At 41.6% G+C, this 22597-nt stretch overlaps 4 protein-coding genes across 7 annotated transcripts in view; 2 read left to right on the top strand and 2 right to left on the bottom strand.

The window, feature by feature from the left end:
- Window positions 1–436: 436 nt before the first annotated feature.
- Window positions 437–13388, bottom strand: LOC109480138 (dynamin-like 120 kDa protein, mitochondrial). 4 transcript variants are annotated; one of them, XM_019782296.1, is made up of 28 exons: window positions 13233–13388; window positions 12180–12501; window positions 11677–11941; window positions 11070–11144; window positions 10160–10236; window positions 9885–9938; window positions 9671–9775; window positions 9430–9516; window positions 9130–9243; window positions 8734–8814; window positions 8485–8559; window positions 8288–8359; window positions 7060–7159; window positions 6640–6770; window positions 6082–6227; window positions 5678–5793; window positions 5162–5303; window positions 4388–4553; window positions 3733–3888; window positions 3340–3448; window positions 3084–3163; window positions 2858–2911; window positions 2525–2566; window positions 1918–2004; window positions 1536–1652; window positions 1109–1202; window positions 686–796; window positions 437–502 (listed from the first exon to the last, which is right to left on the bottom strand). In XM_019782296.1, the coding sequence occupies exons 1-28, from the start codon at window positions 13259–13261 to the stop codon at window positions 438–440; spliced, it is 3072 nt and encodes a 1023-aa protein (XP_019637855.1). In that variant the 5' UTR covers window positions 13262–13388; the 3' UTR covers window position 437. The 4 variants fall into 4 exon arrangements, with proteins under 4 accessions (XP_019637855.1, XP_019637856.1, XP_019637858.1 ...); XM_019782297.1 differs by lacking the exon at window positions 2525–2566 and adding an exon at window positions 2623–2634 and having other exon boundaries at window positions 13233–13353; XM_019782299.1 differs by lacking the exon at window positions 11070–11144.
- A 381-nt stretch (window positions 13389–13769) lies between these two features.
- Window positions 13770–18420, top strand: LOC109480146 (cytoplasmic tRNA 2-thiolation protein 1-like). Its single transcript, XM_019782304.1, has 6 exons — window positions 13770–13997; window positions 15497–15710; window positions 16152–16329; window positions 16876–16990; window positions 17229–17432; window positions 17810–18420. Exons 1-6 carry the CDS (start codon window positions 13855–13857, stop codon window positions 18324–18326), a joined length of 1371 nt encoding a protein of 456 aa, XP_019637863.1. The 5' UTR covers window positions 13770–13854; the 3' UTR covers window positions 18327–18420.
- Window positions 18421–19269: 849 nt separating this feature from the next.
- Window positions 19270–21008, bottom strand: LOC109480147 (perlucin-like). The gene is made up of 4 exons (XM_019782305.1): window positions 20701–21008; window positions 20395–20469; window positions 20170–20239; window positions 19270–19760 (listed from the first exon to the last, which is right to left on the bottom strand). Exons 1-4 carry the CDS (start codon window positions 20845–20847, stop codon window positions 19300–19302), a joined length of 753 nt encoding a protein of 250 aa, XP_019637864.1. The 5' UTR covers window positions 20848–21008; the 3' UTR covers window positions 19270–19299.
- A 332-nt stretch (window positions 21009–21340) lies between these two features.
- Window positions 21341–22597, top strand: part of LOC109479632 — a 2461-nt gene continuing 1204 nt past the window's right edge. The window contains exon 1 of the mRNA XM_019781618.1: window positions 21341–22281. Coding sequence (XP_019637177.1) covers window positions 21568–22281 — 714 coding nt within the window. The 5' untranslated portion in view covers window positions 21341–21567. The remainder of the gene's footprint in view (window positions 22282–22597) is intronic.

Raw genomic sequence — 22597 nt, 5'->3', positions numbered from 1 at the left:
GAAGCTTCTTCACCTTTAGCATGCCTTGACCAAATGGTTTAGCAATCCAACTATCATTTTTACATTTGCATAAGGCATTGATAACCACTTGTCTTCTAAGGTTTCAAAAGACTTTCTTAAAGGAATGACCATCTAATGAGCAATGTGGTCCTCATTCTTTGCGTATCTAATAGCTGCAATGGACATTTTGCAGTAACACTGCGCTGCATATGTAATCTGCTAGGGGGCATTGATGGACCATACCCTGGCAACTGACAAGTTTCTACACTCCTGCTGTATTTGATTGGTTAAAATAGTTCATGGTAATCCTTCAGTGACGTATCCAGCTAAGTTGATCCTGTGCACATCTAACCGTTTTTCAATAGGACTCTTCTCGAATCATTAACCCAGAAGGAAGTCTACTTTTGAAGTATGGACTAAAGTGTGTTTTTTTTCATTCACTTTTCTTTCCTGAGGGCTTCAATAAATTCTTCCAACTTCTCTTGAATTCCCCGAACTTTCTCTGCAAGCATAAAGGAACAAACCAGTCAAACAATCAAAGTTCAGATTTACATTATGCAGTTCTTATTATACAAGTATTATACCCAAAATACAACCAGAAATTTGACAACATGTGTGTAAGAATTGCATAACAGCAACAGAAAAATGTGATGAAATCCATTGTATACAAATAAAACCAACTTACTGAGTTCTTCAGCTAGTGTGACCCTCCTGCCCTGTAGAAGGCCCAGTTTCTTCTGTGGGTCTTCACCAAGGTTCTCTAACATGTGCTTCACTTCCTTCTCTAGTCTACGGGCTACAGGAAAACAACAGATGCAAACATCATTATGGGCAAGTACTGGCCATTTTTTTCCTAACAAATTTGCTCGGACCAGTTCTGGGCACAGTTTGGGCTACTGGAGCAGCACCTCTTCTCTTTAACTCTAAGTCAGAAACATCAATGCTTGAAACAAGTTTGACTCACTAAGAGTAAAGGCTTTGAACTGATCAAATAGTAGAAGTGTAAGGGGACTGGAATGTTTACTTATGATATCTTCATGTTGATTTTGAGCAAAGTCTACCTGTATTTGAATGGGATTAAAATGTCCAAGTGAAGTTGTGAACTTACCCTCGGTGTTCATGATCTGTTGTCGGAGTGCATTACTGGTGCACTGTAACATCTTCTGTATTCTCCAGAACAGGACAATGTCATGGCACTCCAGCTGTGGGGAGGGAAACACAATACAGGTCTTTATGCAAAATAAAGTACACCGGATTCCTTCCTCAACCTACTGGCTACCGACATTTAGCACACTGCAGCCATCCGTCAGTAAGACATCTGGAGCCACATAGCTCCCGTTTAGACCTTTTATTCAGGCTGTCAGTAGATTTTTGTTCAAAAGTCACTACAATCATGTGTTCATATACAGGTAGAGACACTTCTTTTCTCTCTCCGAGAATTTATTCAATTGCTTGATATATTGTGCAACTTCTTTTCCTGCTGATCAATGAGAAAACATATGAAAAGTTGTATGGAAGAAAGAGTCCATGCTTACATCAGTGTCTGTGATCCCCCTTTGGTAGTAGTAGAAGCCTCGCCGACATTCGTTGGCTCGGACCAGCGCCTGCTTCAGGAAATGTCTCCGGTAGACTTCATGCCACGTCATCTTTATCTGTACATGGACAGAAGTCGAAAGTAAAACTTGTTAATAATCTTACACCTATCGATCTTGTAATCTAATCTGAAACAAAACCCTGCATTCTGATCATCATCAGCTATGGCTCGTAGTCCGAGCATTCGTGCCCATGTCAGAAAACCCTCATTTCAGGGAGTGTTAAACTACATCCACAGTAGTTTCTTTGAACTACAACAAGCAGGCTCAGCACATAGGAAAAGACAGCAGTTTTCCAACATCAAATTAAGGTTTCATTACTCACAAAGTCATTGTCCACTTCAACCCCCTGTGCCTCCAGGTTTTTCCTGACGGTTGTCGTTTCATCCATGGCCAGGTAAGGTGGGTGTTTCTACAGGTGAGAAAAGTCACAAAACACCGGTTAACTTCTGTTTCAACACACCTGAACATTGTTGGTACATGTATTTACTGTCGAAAAACAAGGCATTAGATCTTAATTATACTACATGTACCATGCAAAAATGTACACGTAACTATAACTCTCAGGTTTTTCAGATGATGCTGGTACAAACTGAGCTATTTCTATTATAAAATAAAAAAAGTGCACAGGATTAATCTAGTCTTGCAAAACTGTGTTTGTCATGGACATGCATTCAGAACTCTAGAAGTCAAAGATTAGTGATAAAAAGATACCAGAGTTGTGGAAGCAAATTTGTATAGTTGAATAAGTATGTAGCAGCCTTGGGAACAAACAGCATTCATGATCTTTTCTACAACTTTCAACAATAAATTTAGCATTTCTGACACAGACTTTTGTTTCCAAAATACAAAGTTTGACTTGCATTCCTTTAAAAATGATTTACAAAATTTTCCACAACAACATTCCTCAGGTTAGTCAGGCCCCGTCTTACCCTGATAGACCCAGTCTCAAAGGCCTGGTAGGCTGGCCATTTCTGATCATGAAACACACAGGAACAAAGGAGGAACAAATACATGAAGGTCTACTCACTTGTTTGCTTCCCTATGATAGTGGCAAGGTAGGTGGGGAAGACAGAGGGAGACTTAGAATCATCACAGAGTAGTTCACACAAGCAACAAGCCGATTGATAGCAAGTTCAGTTGTGTCCTTATTACTTCATAAAAATTACAAGTGCAAAACACATTTGTAATTATAATCACATCTTTTTTAAAGACAATTATAGTGCCGTTTGTCTCTCTCAGTTTATAAGGAGCAGAGTACAAACCTCGTCTAGTGCAACAATCTTCTCTAGTTCTGTCTTGGTGGCTGCACATTTGGCCTGGAACAAACAAAAAGACATAAATCAAATGGTGTACAACTTTGTGAAGCACATATGCACCACGTTTGGTAGGTAGTGCAGTGCAAGAACAGTACTAGCTACATGAACAAGCTCAAAGTCAAAGGGAAGAATTTTTCCTGAACATTTCAGACAGACGTCCCGTATGACTGACCTGCTCCTGAGACTGGTACTGCCATTTGAACCATCGACCCACCCAGCCTGGCCCCGACATCTGGTTAATCTTGGACTCCGCTGAAAAACATCTTTTATCAGTCCTTTAGCATAACAAGAGAAACGTAGAAAAGAAGGTTGCTGGGAATAACTGAGCACATGTATAGACCTAAGATTCTAGCAGTGCAAACATACAACATTTTTGCACTTCTTTTTTGAGTGGAGAGAACACAAGTACACTACTAAGAACCCCTTACTTTCAAACAGCTTGTCCTGTAAGGTTGACTCCATGAACTTGATCGCTGAATCCCACTGGGATTTTTCAGCTATGGATCTGTCCTCAAGTGCATTCAACTGGATCACTCTCTGTGGGGAACACAGAAAAACACTTCAGGCTATTCAGCCTATAACCTTCTTAACCAACACAAAAGGAGCAACTGATGCAATACATAAGATGGTTTCTAAACGGTTTTTAGTATGATCTATACTTCCTAAATTCTGAGTGGTGCAGGCAAAATTTCTCTGGTGCAGGTAATTTTCAATGTTACCTGTACAAGTGCAGGTATGCAGAAAAAAAGGATGTCGAGCACATGACTCCAATCAATTGAAAGAAGTAAGCATGCAAGTTTAAACTACAATGTACTACTGACCAGACTGTTAGCGGCCTCCCCCTGCCACCTGTGTTTCCTGGTGGCCTCCTTGATTACGGCTTCCTTCAGGTGGTCAAAGATGTCGTCGTGGTTCTGGGCGTCTCTCCCACGGTCCATCAGACACTTCAACTCCTCCTGTAAGGTCTCCCAACCAACCTACAGGGAACAAAGTCATCAATCACTTAATCCTGAAGCTTTGAGTTCAAATCAGCATATATTGTCACACATTTAATGTAAGAGTATACGGTCCTACATGTATGCCTTCTTCTGAAATGAGTTGGAGATACAAAACAGCACTTAGGTCTTATGTAAGGGTCATTTTAAATCAAGCAATCAATCTAATATGTTGAAATGAATGATGAAAGTTAGCCAACCAGTCAGGTTAACAAAGGCAATTCAAACTCTATTACTGGATAAATTATGAAGATTGCTTTGGTCATTTTGAATGACATCTATCTCTTCTTTCCATCACTAAATGAACTAACAGAATTTGTCAATACTAATATATGAGCAACTGGAAAAACATGACAAAGATATGTAAGGTCACTCAAAACATCCATAATCTATCTAACAGTAGACATTGAACTGCCTTTGAATCAAGCTGATATGATACAGCAATGCTCCCCTACAGTGACTAGCCCTTTACACACATTACCTGCACACTCTTCTTGGGCAGCTGCTGGTCTGCCCACTGTTTCAGCTTGATGTCGACAGTGGTGTTGAAGTGGCCTGCACTTTCTGTCTGAGCTGCCGGGAGGTAGATGTTCTCAATGACGTGTTCAGCAGCCTGTTCCCACAGCTTGGCCCATAGAGCCTCCTCCCTGGGGGCAAGCATGGACAACATTTTGTCTTCTAACAGTTTTATTCTTTTCTTTTATGATTTTGTTTCAATCATCTTCTGCAACACTTATGCAATGCAATGACACAAGGGAGGAGCCAGAGTATCATACTAGTGCATCTTTTTAACAATCATTGTGGTTGAAAATTAGAATTAGTACTGTCTAAACTTAAGATCATATCATTATGTGCAATACTATAAACGTTTGGATTTTAAAATAATGAAATGTACATTGATTCGCAATTCAGTAACTTGTATTACATCTACTGCCATTGATCAATAAATAATTCTTGAGTCTTGAGTCTTGAGATAAAACAGACAAGTACCCCCTGTATATGTGTCCAGTATATGCAATGACTTCTTTAAAACATTTGTAAATAGTGACATTATACAGTTGTAAGACAAAGTTGAGGCCCTGTAAAACCATTTGGATTTACTCCATTTAACTGGTCAGAAGAAAGGAGAGTCACAACCAAAAACAATTTCATGCATGGGTAGTTGACAATCAAAATGAAGGGAAGGGAAGTCTTAACATTTAAACTTTTCCCCTACATTTTCAAAAGACTAGCACTAAAGGCTTGTCTAACTCACCACTGTTTGGGGGTGACCTGACTAAGGTTCATGACCTCGTCCAGGATCTCTCCCTTGCCCTTCTCAAACAGCTCGTCCCTGTCCAGCTGACGCAGGCTGGGGTAGTTGTTCTTCCACTCTGTCTCCAGGTTAAACCTCGCCGCTGGGGAGGGAAGGGGGGTTTTACATGTGTGTTGGTTGTTAGAGAGACAGCTCATGCCAAGTGAAAAGATGTTCAACTACTGATCAGTCTTGGTGACTACTATATAACATTCTGTGGGATTTCTAAGTTGGATGCTTTATGTTCTACTGTACAGTTTCAGCTCACCCAATTATATATGAAGAGACAGACAAGGCTTTTCCAAACAAAGGAAATACAAAAGTACTTTCTAGCCACTTCACTGTCACTAGCAAAAGTATAATTCAGCAACATATATAGGGAATAGTTCTACTTATAAGAAATGTTATCATCTGCTCAAAATCATCTTTATCATTTACTTTTAGCAGTGAAGTTAACAGTAAAACCGTGCCCCACACCTTTGTACGTGTCAGCCTGCTGTTCCACCGATGCCTTGACCATCTTCCAGAAACAGTCAGACACAGCGAAGCTCAGGTTCTGGGTGGTCATCTGACTGGCCTTCAACACACCTGACCTGGAGGGGAAAATAACAGGTTTAACTTGCTGTTTAACATAAACGCAAGGAAAGGAAGTGGTGAAAGACCTGTCCTAAAATATTTACAATGTTGAGTGCTAGCCACTTCAGGGGCAAGATTCAAGCAAGGAAATATTCCTCACATATATTAGATTTTTCATACGCTGTTCAGGATTTTTGGCTTTAAAAGTCAATAACATTAAGAAGTCTACATGTCCTGGATTGACACTGATGGACTTGGAGGATTAAGAAAGCCAAAGAATTCTGGAAGAGAGCTGATTTCCTGACCTGAAGAGTTGTGACGTGCGGAAGAACTCCTCCTCGTATCCCCGGATGGTGTCGATGCTGTCATCCTTGTTGCCCCGCCCCATTACCACGGCAAAGTACCCCAGGGCCTTCATGGGGAACAGCTTACCCTCCAGGATCTGTTTTATCTGTGGTAGCAAAAACAGAAAACAGGAAGTTGAGGATTATCACAACATTGATGCTATATGAACCATGCTATACAATGGGTTACATTTCCAATGGAGCCAGACACCTGACAGCTTGTTTACTAGTACTTCTCAATCGATAGATCATAAAAGCACAAAACATATTAACCAACTTCCTGACAATGAATTTGCATCAGGCATGTACAAAAAAACTCATTAATGATAAAACAGGGCACATATTCTACTATGATGAAAATAGTCATTGAAACACTGGCTCTCCTTAAACAAGTGCTTGTGAATAATGAACTTTACTACATTCATTTCAATCATTCCCCAACCTGATAAAATTATCTACGAGTGAAAGCACAATAAAGTATCTATTTTTAAAGAAAGTGTAAAATGTTGTAAGTCTTACTCTGTGAGGGTTGGTAATGTTCTTCTCGGCCAGGTCCACTTTGGTCAGTACGAAGATGGTGCGTTTGCCCTGAGGGTCCATCTGACTGACCAGGTCAGTCACGTTACTCCTTTCTGCATCCACCGAGCCATCTGGCGAGGAGATATCATTGGACATTGTATCATCATGCACATTTCTGACAATTGACATTGTCGAAAGTAAAAAAGTGATGAATTCAATACAAATTTTATAAATAGATGTAATTTTTGTTGTTTTCAAAAGAAGTAAACATGATAAAGGCTTTTAAAAAAATCTGTAAAATTTCACTTTCACAGCTTGCTTTTGTTTTTCTTCAATGCATCCTTGTTGTTTCTAAACCTTGAAAATTACCTCCCTAAATTTTGTTTACACAAGTGCTAGCAGTGTTTTTATTTCACTTACCTTGAATACATAGGATGATGGCATTGGGGTTGGACATGTAGTGTTCACACATCATTTTTATGGACTCTTTGGTGGCAGAGGCCATGCCTTGGGTTTCAGTCTGTGGAGGGAAAAAGTAGACTGTAATTCATGCATCAAACTAGTTCAACTCATTAATACTCAATCATGACCTGTTGTATACTAAGCTAATGAAAATGTGTGAAAATAAAAAGTGTCAAGAGTAGGGGTGGGTACCGGTATAGAAAATTCAGGTCCAGGTCCGGATCAGGTTCAGAGGATCAGGTCCAGGTCCGGACCTGAACCGGACCTGATTATTGTACAGTAGTATAGTATATCATATTTTGGCAAGCGAGACACAATTTCTTCGTGTACACGACACGGCCTTGCATGAGGCCGCTTTTCCCGATGAATAATACGGCTGAAATGCCAGCACATCCACAAATAATTTGATCAAATACTTAATTGCTGCGATCTAAAATCTTACAGGGTTCTCTTAGCGGGGGTTGTTTATTGTTTTGATTGGTAAAACGCAGGGTAAAATACGCTAAAAATTTAGCCACGCCGCGGTCCACACTTCGGGGTTAAGTGACGACAAAATCACGTCGAAAACGCTAAAAATCCGCATAGAAGCATATATTTTCCCCAAAGATTCTTGAAACTATACATTTCTTCACTAGAATATCGATGTGTGGTTGTGCAAAATAGAATTTTAGCGGCGATATCGAACAATGACAAAGAAAAGTTGTTTACATGCGCGTCGGCTCGCTCAAGTCTGCCGCCTCGCTCCCTACGCTGCCAGCAGCTGCGCAACAACCAATCAGAGATGCGAAATGCCGACACGTGACGCGGGATTGCGTCACAATATGGGGGAGGGCTCGCCGTGCACGAAATGTTTCTGCGTCAATATTCAGCGCCGTGTTTCAAGAGATTAATACCGGGAAACATTTTTTTTCTTGTTTTTGAACGCATAAACATGGATTTAGGCTGATCTAGTATGATTCAGGGTTATTTTTTTTTTACCTGCCATGGCCAGATTATCTAAAGATCATCATTAAGATGTGTGTGTTGTGTGTACAATCTACAGAAATGTACATCAGGTCCGGTCATCCGGTTTTCACGTTTCGGTTTTTTGGACTCGGTTCTTGAATGTTGTTCCGGTCTAAACCGGTCCGACTGAACCGGTACCCACCCCTAGTCAAGAGGAAGAAAACTTGAATTCTATACTTACACTGATGATCCCAGGCAGATCTACCAGCACCATTCTCTGTAACCCTGGTCCTTTCACACTCATGGAGATAGTCTGGAAATACATGTACATGGCACATGCTGAGTGCAGTATTCAGGTAATTCAAGATCTTAACTCTCTCATACATGATAAAAAAACCTAATTGGAAATTTTTTTTTTAAATGAAGAGATCATTTTACCTCCATGCTGACAGTCTGTCCCGGCCTCACACTGGCTTTCATTCTGATCTCAACTTCTCTCCGCAGAGCTTCCAGCTGAAATAAAACATTAACAGCACAGTTGAGATCTCATACATGCCAAAGTACCTTAATGCATTTACAGAAGTCCTGATGGCTCTTATGTCGTCTGTGCCATCTGGTTAGAGCTAACTGTAAAATAATTAACCCTTATCTAATCCTAGAGCTAGAAACAAAAGAAAAACTACATACCTCAGATTCTTTGGTAAGGTCAAATTCCCTGTCACTGTCCTTGAACATGGCTATGTGGTGGGGACCTTCACTCAGTGTCACCTGGGGGAGGAAAATTATGTCACAGTAAGCTCTTTATATCAAACTCTAAAACATGAGATAGTTTAACCTTCTCCCACACAATGGAATCACAACAGAACTGAACATTAGCTAGGAGTTCAGCATCAGTCTATGCAACAAGTCCTAAGTCCAAGTACTTCTGATGTAGAGTTCTGCCACCCAATCTCTATAGTCTATTGTGTACAGCTTACACGGGTGCAGAAAAACTAAACAACAGAACATACATGTACCATCCTGTCAAAAGATTCCAATGTGTTAGCGACAATATGGCAAGTGACAGATTTGATTACCCCGTACCTTGACCGGTGCCCTGGTCATCATCTCCCCCGCCCCCCTGGGGAAGATCCTGGCCTGTGCCACCATCTCTAACACACTGGTCTTCCCTGCACTCTGGTCACCCACTACAACAACCTGGGTGGGGGAGAGGACAATACAGTAAGAACATGAATTTAGAATTATCATCCTTACACAAAATGTACATTAACCACATTGGACACTACTTGTAGAACGAGATATATTTAAAAGGATACACTATAGAAATGTACAGTAACCCCTCCTCCATACCATGATTGACAGAGCTCATAGTATACTACTCACCCTTGGTAGTTCATCCTGTGTGTTGTAACTTGAATCGTACTCTGACAGTTCATCAAGCACCTCTGAATACATGTCAATCAGGGATTTCTGAAAAAGGCAAAAACAGGCTTTACGAAGGTGATAAACAGTCCTGGCTGTGCTACAATTTTACTCACTCAATAATTGTACCAAATCCTGACAAGCGCAAGGATGCTTTAAAGTACAGGTAGAACAGTTTGAGAAATACCAATCTTTCACCCACCTTTGTTCTTCTCTTGTATACTGCCTTATCCCCCTTCAACATGATCTGTTTTCTCAACTCTTTGTTCTCCTTTTCCAGACGTTCCAACTGTCTCTGGTACTTCAGCTGTGGAACAACAAGCAAAGACATGTTGGTGTGACTGGAAACACAATTTTCAAGTCAATGGGCAACATGAGGAATAGGTACATGTAATTAGAATGACAGTTTAACCAACCTGCTCTTGAAGGAACTCCTCTTGTATCTTTTGTAGTCTTTCTTTGTCAGACATCTGCAAAGAACAAAACATGAATAAGCTACATTAAATTTTGTAGTTAATCAACTAATTCAAACACTTCATCATTCTAAAAATCTGAGGACAAGTTGTCATCTCCCAACCATGTAATATCTAATGACAATTCTGTATCAATGGGAATTATCAATGGGCAATCTCAAATATACCTTATGATAAAAAGTTTAATATTTTGTTTGTAAGACGTTTGGTTATTGTACCTTCTTTGCTGATTCCTCCTCACTTCCCTCAGCATTGACTTTCATGGCTGTCATGACTCCTGTAGTGATGCTGTTGTCTGTGAACACACACGCATAGGATTGCTATACTGTACATAGAAGCTTTCTCTACATTGAGAACAACTGTGCATATTGTCATGATGAACACTTGTGTGCTACATGGTCTACCTTGATCAAGATCACCTGTCTGAGTTTGAGGACTGTCATTATGAGGCATGTTGTTTCCTAGTGTTAGCAGTGTAGGAATGGCACTAGGGACAATCACAGGAAAGAACTTCCTAACACATCTACCATGCAGCAATACGTGTAAGTGAACAGTGGTAATTCAAAAATCTTCTTTTGTTTGGAGAAGAGACTGTTAATTCCTTGAGCATCCTTGCAAATAAAGTCTTTCAGCGAAGTCAAAACATAAAATATTATGGCAATGGAGTGATTGGCCAGATTGGCCAGAGTCTCATACTAGTAACCAATCAGGTATGTAGATTGTATGTTAAAGAAACCTGATTGGTCAGTCCCATTGACCAATCAAGTGGATAGCCCGTGTGACACCTCTACTTTTACTGGTACAAATATTCTTGATTTGACATCATAAAAAAAGCTGATATCGTCTTATGGAGTATCTCTTGATCAGATGTCAACCTACACCACCATTAGCAATGTATTATATAGAATCTTCAAAAGTAAAGTTATCAGTTGAATTGATGGAAAGTCAGTTAGATGTTAGAAAATGCAGACCTGTGAATTTTCAGAGAGGCAGTCGTACTTGTATACACTTATGCATTTGTAGAAGTCAACTTTGTTGACATATTCTATCAGTTGTTGCAGAGACAAAAGCACAAGAGGTTATTAACCTAATTAGTGGAATAATTACAATATGTAAAGTGTTACAGACCTATGAAAGGGACTGAGCCAAGAGGAATTGGGCTGCGTTTGACTTCGCTGAATATACCTGTCACTGTGGCAACTCCTGGCAAGCAAAACATTGTCGTAAGAAAACAAAGAAAAACAAAAACGGTTGGAGGCAAGGACACAGGGCATGTGATTTCAATAGGTTTGGAGTAAGAACTTTGGTTTAAAATTAATGACAGCATTTTCTTTTACCCCTCAAACTACACTTACACATATTGACACATCTTAAAACTTGCTCCTACAACTTACAAGTATGAGAGGCTAATGCAGACAAAACATAAATTGGCAAATAGCAGAAAGTGAAAATATGAGAACAGAGGTAAGAGCAAATCACAGAGAGAAGATGTATAGCAGAAGCAACAGAAAGAAGGAGCAGTCTTACCTTCTTCTGATAAAGAAAGCAAACAGAAAGATTCTTAGTGAGCATGACATGGAATTTACAGCCCAATCATGACACAGAAAGAGAACACAGTGACACTTGAAGACAAGAACACAAAACACAAAGCCCAGACAAAGATAGAAAAATAGTAGGAAGCATGGCACAAGCTTCTGAAGATAAAACATTTTAGACTCCACAAACAATGACTAACCTTCATTGAAGACAGAGGAGAAATCGTCCATGGTGACATCAGGTGACCAGTCCTTCATCTTGTCTGCATCAGGGAGGTAACCCTTTAACGAGGCTATGTCTGGGGTTTCTGGAAGCTCTGGTATGGACTTCTTCAGTTTCAGCAGGAATTTTCTGTACTTGTCCGTGTCTACATTAGGTATGAACTTGCTGACTGTGTCTGCATCAGGAAGGTACTCTCCCAGCCAGCTCATGTCTGGTACCTTGTCCTTCCATGATTCGTAAGTCTGTAGGAAGAAAGAGTAGATTTACTGGTTGTTCATTTCACGAATGAAAATACCATAATTTGATTCCACATGCATATTGGTACAGCTATGGGTAACAATAACTAGAACAAAGCTATAATGGTGGCATAATCATCCTCAAGCTTTTATTTTTCTTAGATGTTTCAAAACAGCCTGGAAGCATTAAAAGCTCGATGCCCCTACATGATATACTGACAGTAACAAGCTTAATACTACTCACCACTTTTGCACTGTATCCACCTCCAATGCCTGCTCCAAGAATCCAGTAGCGAATTTTCAACAGCGGACGTAGCTTACTCAAAACACTCATGTTTCTTTGTTGTGATTGGACAATACGGCTGGTGGGAGTCATGAAATTTCTCAAGTTGGGTCTCGCTAATGTGGAGTATTGACAGAGGAGTTGAGTGTGATGTCTGTTCAGATGGGTTGATTGAAGTAATGAAGATGCAGTTCTGGAGTTGGTTGGTAGGAGGGGCTTCTGAGACAATCTTTGGGATGCATGTCGTGATGTAAGCTTCTCTACACAGTACCTGCAACTGGGACTGTAAACAGAGATAAAATGTTACCATATAGATTATCAATGTTTCTTTGAGGACACTATATCATTACTAAGCCATGTGATGAAACAACATGTACACAGACTAACACAGTAGAAAGGAACACTGCAATTCACACTTGGGAATAATAATAATGACATACTTTAAAAACTGTAATGATGTTTTATGAGGTCTACCAAAGTCATCATCTTAAAGGTTAATATCATATTTTTATCAGCAAAAACATGGTTTAAATTTCATCTAACTTTAACACATACAGTACATACAGTGTAGTTGTATAATGTCCTTGGTAGTGCAGTGAATTTGTAACAAGTTATGGTATCTGCAGACTTCTTTGTCAACTCTACCAAAGTCTAAGACAATAGTGGGCACATCGTGCTTCATTTGTTGAAAAAAAAAATTATGATCACATTGTATGTAGGTCAACGAACTAAATTCACCCGCCCTCCCCCATGGCCATATCATGTGGCCGTATGTATACGTAAACAGAAATTTTGATCGTGAGAGTGTATGATAATCCTACAGAATAAGTGTCAATCACTTGATGTACTATTCGTAACAGTGACAGACTGAGAGACATGATGTAACGTGAAATTTATGATGAAACGTTTTTCAGATGATTTCCGATGCGCGATGCAGCGAAGGGCAAATAAAGTATCGACATTCAACGTCTTATTCACAGATACTTATAAACCGATGGTGTCTTTTCAGCTTACCTGAAGGTCCCTGAAGCTAGCCGCAACATCTTAATGATTTATTATCCTCTTCCTGCGTTGTGTGGGACAAAATAATGACAATTTGCTATGATTTTGGACAGCGATACCCTGCCCATTTTCATCAACCCAATATGGCTACAACTGACAATAGCTTCAGTTATGTGACCGTAGATTCGAAGGCTATGATATCCATATAAAAAGAATGTAGTATATACTATCAAGTAACTACTTAAAAGTTGTGTTGAATAAACACTATGATATTTTACCGCAAAGAAAAATTAATGTTTTTTTCTGACTCTACTCACATCACCCATCTAAATATACGAGAGTATAATGTTCTGAATCATGCACTTGTTATTTTCTGTTTGGTCAATGATGACGTCAGGTTCGAGGGTATACTAAGAGTTTAGGACATGTGATGGTTAATTATAGTACAAATCTGGCTCAGAGAGCTTGAAATAATTATTCTATTCCTACGACTCAAAATTTTAGATATGCTTTCAGGTGTCTCTGTGATTTTCTTCAGAGAGTTTGCTCCGTTTTAGCCAATTTTACGGAGCATCAAATACCCTATCTTCACCCTCCCATTAGCTGTAAAACTAAAAGCCTCAGGAAGTCAGCCATGCCGATATCTTGTGGTCTGTGCGAGAAAAGAGCGATGCTCAAGCGGCCCAAGACGGGCGGAGCGCTCTGTAAGGAGTGTTTCTTCACGGTGTTTGAAGCAGAGGTTCACCAAACGATCACTTCTGCCAGTCTTTTCAAAAGGTAAGAGAAACTCAGTCGAAAGAAAGGGGTTAGAAATTATGGGGGAGGGGGGGCATGACATAACTTGGTTAGGAGATTGCGTAATGCAAGGAGCAAATCTAGCTATCCCTATTATTATATGCCCTTCGATAGTATCGGCAAGGGTACCTTGGGTAAGAACGGTCGGTGAGTGGAACATTCTACCCTCGCACTTAGTCACATCACCATCAGTTGACAGCTTTAAGTTGGGGCTGGCCCAGCACATGGGCCTCCCCAGCTCCCAGCTATAATCAGGAATCACTTTGCGGCCATGTATATAGTCACTGCACAAATTTATTTTTCTTGCTTGTTCGTTATGTTGATTTTTTTTTCTTGTTTTATGAGCACCAGCACCCCACCAGGCCGCATATGCCGTGCAACTGAACGTGAGGCCCCATGAGGGTGTTGTTCAGAAACTCATAGATGTAGATGTAGATGTACCGAAGTAACGGGTTCCTCACTGGCCGCCCAGTGCGGAACTCGCGGGGAAAGTGGCGTCGGCACTCGGGGCCCTGTGCGGAAGGAAACTCCGCACTGGAATTCTAGTGCAGAAACGGCTTTGTTCCAGTGCTGAAACACCGTCAGGGACTGGAATTCCAGAGCTGAATCTTGACTCGGCACTCGTTTTCCGGTGCTAACTTCCACTCAGCACTCGGGTGCCAGCGCTCGGATTCCGTTCACCACTGGATAGCCAGCGCTCGGAGGCCGTTCACCACTGGATAGCCAGTGCTGAATTCCACTCGGCACTCGCTACCAGTGATCGGAGGCCGTTCACCACTGGATAGCAAGTGCCGAAGTCCCTAAGTAACGGGTTCCTCACTGGATCGTTCCAGTGCTCGGTGACTCTTGGTGCTGGAAGCCGAGTTCTCAAATCATTTCGGCACTGGGCCTCTGGTGCTTACGTCGGCCGCGCGGCGTACAGTACAGTATCGCAGGCCAAGTCTATGTCTGTAAAAATGTGAGGATCTGAGCCTTGCAGTATTGTCCTGCCGATCACCTTGTCGTCCCGATTATAATTTGCTTCCCGGGCGGTACGATCTCGAAAATATAAGTGTTAGAGTTCAAAGGCGGCATCTCGGTACCCTTTCTAAAGGCAAGGTTTGATTTGCCGATTTAGAGTTTCCAGTGCTGAAGCCGCCGACACTGGACACCAAGTGTTGACGTACCCTCGGCACTGGAGATCTAGGACGGAAGCCGCCTCACCTCTGTATACCGAGTGCTGAGAAAGGAGCCCGTTACTTCGGTACTTTTGCATAGTATCGATCTTACCTTTAAAGCTATTATTTAGAATATCATAAATTTGCTATGAAGGATCCTACCGTATCTGATGATGAAAAAAGTTCCATTCTACAAGTACAAGGGCTCATGATAGCAATAATCTATTATAATTTACATTATAATACATGTAAAGTTCTATTTCTAGTTTCTCTTATATGCTGCCATAAGGTACTTACTGCTTGGTACAATAATTTCCACTTCAGGGGAGAAACGGTTGCCATAGCAGCCTCCGGAGGGAAGGACTCCACAGTCCTGGCCCACCTGATGAAACTTCTCAACCATCGCCATGACTACGGCCTGAACCTCATCCTGCTGTCCGTGGACGAGGGCATCACCGGTTACCGTGACGACTCCTTGGAGACGGTGAAGAGGAACCAGCAGCAGTATGAGCTGCCGCTGAAGGTCGTGTCATACAAGGTCAGGAAGTTCAAGGGTACAGTGACACACACAGCTAAGGGCCATTCCATTAAAACTTACAGGGGCCAGCCAAAACACATCTTTTTTTACTCTGTCCCCTTTGATATCTGTTAAGTTGCCTGTATCTTTTGGTTCTCGTGAATCTCTCAGTCCCCTTTCTTCCATGCTTCTTTTTATTCTGGAGAAAACTATCAACATTTAATGATCTATCTTTCAAATGGAATCATCCAAAATACATAGCCTGGAATCCATCCGTGAAAGTTTGTCTCCGCTCCGTTCCTCTGCTCTGCATTCACAGAGCGGAGGAACGGAACAGAGACAAAGCGTTCATGGATGGATTCCAGGCTACAAAATACAGGCACTGAGTTGTGGAATCATCCAAAATACAGGAACTGAGTCAAAGTTATACTGACAAAGATGTCAAACATTTCTTAACCACAGGAGCTGTATGGCTGGACGATGGATGAGATTGTGCGACAGATCGGACTGAAGAACAACTGCACGTTCTGCGGCGTGTTCCGTCGGCAGGCGCTGGACCGAGGCGCCATGATGCTGGGGGTCAACAAAATCGTCACCGGCCACAACGCTGATGATGTGGCAGAAACCGTCATTATGAATGGTCAGTCTATGGATGTTTTGAGTATTTCTTGCCTTGTTGCTTGTGAAGTTCTTGATAGTATTTAGGAGGTTTTGTATGTTGTAGAAATATGACTCATCTAACATGTGGGATAGTATGGTGTAACGGTAGAATGTTCAGCTCAGCCTCAAGTGGTCCCGGATTTGAATCCTGCCCGATGCCACTTGTACCCTTGGGAAAGGCACTTAACAGAACTTTCCTCACTTCACTCAGGTATAAATGACTACCTAGCTTCAGTTAGGGATGCCCCTTGGATAGGACATTAAATGGAGGTTTCATGTTTGGGAGAATCACACCCCATTCCGTACTTTTTGAAAACAGTAGGGGACCTCCCAGGTGTAAGTGGTTCAAACCTTACAGTCTGGTCTTATGCAGCTTGTACTTACATGTACAAAAAAGGTGTGGTACGCCTAAAAAAAGGCGGTTTACCGGTTATGCGGAACAAACAAACCTCATTGAATATGTGTTTGAAACGTGTCAGTCAGAACTATTTTACTGAGTTGTTCATGATCATATGTTTTGTTCTAGTACTGCGGGGGGATATTGCCAGACTCCAGAGGTGCACAGCCATTGTCACAGGCACAGAGGGAGCTATCCCGAGGTGTAAACCTTTCAAATATACCTACGAGAAGGAAATTGTCATGTAAGTCTTATTATTTTATTCCTCTTCTTGTACTAAAGTTTAATGGAATTACATGTACCGGTACTTTACTTTTGTTCCACTACTGGGTAAATGACACAATAGACCACACATTCAGAGCATATATAGCATACATCTGTTTAATAGTATATATGTCCATATTGACATCACTAGAAGCATTTCTACTATTTCAATCATTACTTTTATCAATTAGAAAACTTCCTTAATCTTGTCTTTGCAGGTATGCATACTTCAAGAAGCTTGACTACTTCTCCACAGAGTGTATCTACTCACCCAATGCCTACAGAGGACATGCTAGAACCTACTTAAAGGACCTAGAGTCTATCAGGTCCACTTCTATTATAGACATCATCCACTCAGGAGAGTGTATGTCTGTTAGTGTCAAGAAGGATGTGAAAATGCCAACACAGGGTACTTGTGCAAGGTATGCAGGACATTGTACTGCAGTTCCATTCTGATCTGTAAAGTGGCACTAATAATCAGTGTATGGAAAGGGGAATCTTGATGCATTGCTCAAGTGTAACAGTGTTACTGGCATGGATGAGTTGGCTAAGATTCTAGAAGCTTTGCCTCTTGTTTTCAGTTTGTTGACATTCTTAAATTTATAAGCTCTAAACCCACATGTTTTTTTTTGTTTTTGTTTTTTGCCAGTTAAACTCATACCATGATACATCTGTGGAGGTTTTGGAAGGTTTATTGTTTTGGAAAAGGCCCAAAATCATATCCAGTTGCTTGAGTAACTGTTTTTAGCATATCATACAATTATAGTATTATATCAAAATATTTCCTTCTGAATTTCAGGTGTGGCTACATATCCAGCAATGAGTTGTGCAAGGCCTGTGTGTTGTTAGAAGGTTTGAACAAGGGGCTTCCCAAGCTGGGGATAGGGAAACCACACAAGGCAAGACTGGCACTCGGGCTCACCAATACACCCGACACAACCACTGCCCCTGGGTCTCAGCGCAAAGAGGGATGCCAGTCATGTTCATGTAGAAGCCGTCCATATGCTGCTGTTAGTGATACTCCAGGGTGTAACAAAGATAACAGACTCAGTTCACAAAGCAAGGAAGACAACAGGCTCACAGACTCCATAGCAAAACAGGAAGAACTTGGAGCAAGCTATACTGTAGGGGCAGGTGGAGACTCTTGTAGTTGTAATAGTGATGTACAGAGGGAAACAAGTGCCAGTACAATAGGGGTGAAGTCTGTTTTGTGTGGCCAAGATAAGAATACACCATGTGCATGTAGGAAGGGGAAGGGCCAAGTAGGGACAAGGGTCACAGGAGACAGTCCTGCTGTACCAGACTTGGACTTTTAGTGCTTTACAGCACATTGTTATAGGTTTTATGTATACTTTGCTCCATCTCATCATGACTTACTGGAAATATCTATTGTTGTTATGTAACAGCACATTAACCTTCTTCTTCTTCCGGTGTAAGCCCACATTCGTTACGACGAATATTTTGGCTTCTTGGGAGAGAGCGCGTTTTGCGCAGGAGTCTGTGCAATCATGTAATACTGACTTTAAGGGTTGTCCATAAATCGTCGTCCATTGTCCATGCCGAGTCGTCACCAAGAAGGCTGTAAAAGTAGGTCTAAGACTGCTCTGCGGCCGCTCGCGACACAAACGCCTCCACTGTCGCGGCCTCTACAGTCTCCTTCTGCAGGTGATTCCAATCCCTGATTGACCTAGGTAGAAAAGAGCCCCCCCTATACTGTGTCCTACTGTAACCAATTTGTTATCCACTAGTACTGTTCTGTGAGATACCTGTTAAGCTGAGTACATGTATTTCCTGATTACTTGCTTTAAGAATGACAATACTGTTTCTAATTATATCATGTTCAACTTAATGGTTCACAAAGTTCTTTTAAAACTTCTCCAGACTGGACATGCACATGCAAAGTAAATCTGATATGTGTTAAGCTGAGTATATGTATTTCCTGATTAGTTGGTTGAAGAATGGCAATACAGTTTCTAATTATAGATGTCCAACTTCACTGTCACAAAGTTCCTTTAAACTTCTCTCGACTGGACATGCACATGCAAAGTAAATCGGATACCTGTTAAGCTGAGTGTATTTCCTGATTAGTTGCTTTAAGAATGACAAAACTGTTTCCAAATTATATCATGTCCAACTCAATGATTCACAAAGTTGTTTTCAAACTTCTCCCTACTGGACATGCAGTTATGCACATATGCTGTTTTAGGACAAGTTACACCAAAAGTCAGCTGTTAGCGACTGGCATTGTACAATTTTGTATTCATGACCAGTGCACTTTGCATGTCCTGGCTAGGGAGCAGTCGCAGACACTTCACACACATAATAGTTTTTGAGATCGCACTCATCATCAATCCAGAAATCCCCAAATATTGCTAGCCTCCACTCAGCGCACCTTTCAGTACCACTTAGATCATGAGGTTCCCCTGGATACCAGTTGGACCACCCAGAGAGCTTTGACCCATCATCCCACATCCAGATCCCCTTAACTTTCTGGTCTGTCAGCCCAAAATAGATCTGTGGATCAGAGCTACTGGAGGACAGGTACTTTGTGTACAGAAAGCTTGTCACAAAGGCATGTATTTCCTCTTCCCGAGGAACAGCGAGATGACCACCAGCAGCCTGACAGGTTGACCTGGCCTCGCTGTATGTCTTCATGTCAGAAGAGAAATTGAAGCACAAGTTCTTGAACTGTTCATAACCACTGGGACAGGTGAGCCTCTCACTTGGCTCAGGATAGGTCACAGAGCTGGCTGCCAAATGGAAATATACTCCATTCAATGCACATGTACACTCTCATTTCATACCAACTCTCAAAATGGTAAAACAATACTCGTGCAGTCATTGTTCTTTGAAAGTTGAAAATTGCTGTTTCCAAATTGTGCAAATTGTTAAATGCTGAACATAAAAATGAGCCAACAGATTAACTATTGCAGCACATTCAGGTCAGGAATTGTCTGTTTTGACAATGACTGAATGAATGAATGGTTCATTTGTAGTAGTAAAACAACAGGAAGTTTTTCACAGTCCGCCGACTGAATTTCTGCTTTCTGAAAGTTCTGCTTTTTATTGTCCTCAATATGTCAGAGTTTCTCATGTTCCCACTCATGGTGGGAGAACTGCTGGGTCCAGTTTCTTTGCAAACACTAATATAGCACTCACCTTGTTTCAAGAGCGAGAGTTTTGTCGTCAGGTTCCTGACTTGCTCCTGCATCTCAGCAATGAAAATGTCCTGGAATGTATACGCCAGATATGATCATTTTATTTGTCCCAGATTAAGGGTTTACAAGGGAAGGGTTACATCTGATGCAATGAAGCATGTCATGTTTTGGCAACAACAAAAGATCACAGGAGTAAACCAAATATAAAAAAAACCATAGACTGCACCTGTTTAGTCCCATTTGTCTGAAGGAAGTCAATTTTTTCCTGCAGCTGAGCAAGGTGCTCCCGGAGTTGGTCCACCTACAAGGACAAGCAATCATTACACTGGCGATGAACTTCTGACCAAAAAAAAAACGATGGGTCGCCCAGCTCATGTAATGATGGGTAAATTCCAGGGTCATTCTCAACCAGTTCCATTGTAGAGACTCTAAACTTTCTACCTAACTTATATTTTATGAAAGCTGCTCTAGCGCAACAGCAAAGAAAGAACATGAATGTTTGTGAATCGATAATTGAGAGCTTGTGACCAACCTGGCGGGCTTCTGCCTCATCCTTTTTCAGTTTGTCCGGATAGTTTTGGACTTGAACTTCAGGGCCGTCCTGAGTCCTGGGCCAAACTGTCTGCTGCCCAGACACAATTGCGCCGAGGGTTAAAATCAGTACTACTTTTACACCCATGATATTATAGTTATTGGTGCTCTTCTAAGATTAAGGTGTGACTATCCCCAATGAAGTACTGTTCTCACTGCTGTGCCACAAGGAAATGACACCTGATATTCTTGTTGAAGCTACCTGAAAACTCCAGGTTGTCCAGGGATACACAGGCACGTAACGTTACTGTCAACATTAACACAGGCTCGACCAAGTCCCATTGATACCTGTCCTATTAGTTCAGACAAGGTTTTTTGTGTGTGAATTTCTTATTTCAAGTCTTTCAATGCCCGCTGCACAAGATAGTGAATTGTTTTCACAGACGGATGACATGAACCTCAGTGCTACTTCACCGTTCACTTGAAAGAAACGACAATGACAATTTGCAAGCATTATGTTTTATGTAGATGCAAGTGTGAAAACAGTCTCTCAGTCCCAAAGTTTAAATGGAATAGCCCCAAATACCTCATTACTATTACCCAGAATGCCACACGGCCTACGGACAAAGGCAAACCCGGAAGTGTTCTGAACTACCTGTGAACACACCTTGTTTCGACCGCCACGTTTCTCACTAACTATCAGTGGGACTTGTAGGATTTTATGTCGCATACAGTAAATGTTGCCATCCTACGACATGTCTGTGGAGCATTAGCAACTACATAGCAGGTGGTTTGTGTGCAAAATACTAGTACGAGAACGTCTGAGGGGTGGCAGGTGTTCACAGGGTAGTGCCATACTGCGACAACAATGGCGAGTCTAGCAGGTAAACTGCGGCAGCTAAATTTACGTCTACAGAACAACTGCAGCCCCGAACGTGGCTACGGAGAGGCCCTTGTGCGCGCTATTGCAGACATGGACACTAGGATAGAGGCGGAGGCACTCAAGTGTCTTGGTGACCTGTACCTTGAGAGAGGAAAACGCACGAAGAGTGAGGACGACTTCGACAAGGCCGCTGCCATGTACACTGCCTGTATTATGAGATGTGCAGATACGGACATAACAGAGGCCATCTCTGATCGGTTACGGTATATGGGTAAAATCAAAGGTACGTTTCTACGCAAAGCATCTCTAGTAGGAAGCACCGAACGCAGTGAGAGCCAAATCAAGACTTCCAATCGCCCTGTTTCAGAAAACAATACCTTAAGGGTAACAGAAATATGTCAAGAAGTGGACGCAGCCGTCCGAAGAACTTCAACTAGCGTGCGTTCACTAAGACAGCGTTATGCCCAAGTGTTGGTGGACGCTGTGTCGAACAGAGATCCTTATCTGGAAGTAGAGGTTCTGAAAACACTTGGGGACTCGTACCTTGTTGAAGGAAAGAGCTGTACGGAAGTGTCGAAGCTGTCCAAGGCCTTTGCGTTCTACTATGCTGCGCTAACAAAGTGCTCGACGCCATGTGACAGGCAAACTCTACTACATCGTGTGAGGTACACCGAGAAGGTTCGAGAATTTGTCAGGAAGGTGAGCTGGTACATGTACAGTTTAATGTCATCATTGAAAAGATATATCTAAACGTGCCTCATAGCAAGTGGCCGATTCAATTACGTCATGCGCAACGTAGCATTGACCGTTATGTCTGTGTCCCTCATACCACGGGCTACTCCATTTTGACTAAGGTCCACTAGGGGTGCAACGTTTGATTTACAAGAAATAGATTTGATTCAGAAATTCAGGAAGTGATTCAAGTTGAAACATTGCAAAGAGTAGAGTGGTTACTGATGATAACAAGACTTGCCTTTTACAACTTGACGAGGTTGTCACGTGACATAATGCCAGG

This window comes from Branchiostoma belcheri, unplaced genomic scaffold (assembly GCF_001625305.1).
Source record: "Branchiostoma belcheri isolate BF01 breed outbred unplaced genomic scaffold, Haploidv18h27 scaffold5, whole genome shotgun sequence".
NCBI lineage: Eukaryota > Metazoa > Chordata > Leptocardii > Amphioxiformes > Branchiostomatidae > Branchiostoma > Branchiostoma belcheri.
This window is presented reverse-complemented; position numbering and strand designations above follow the sequence as displayed.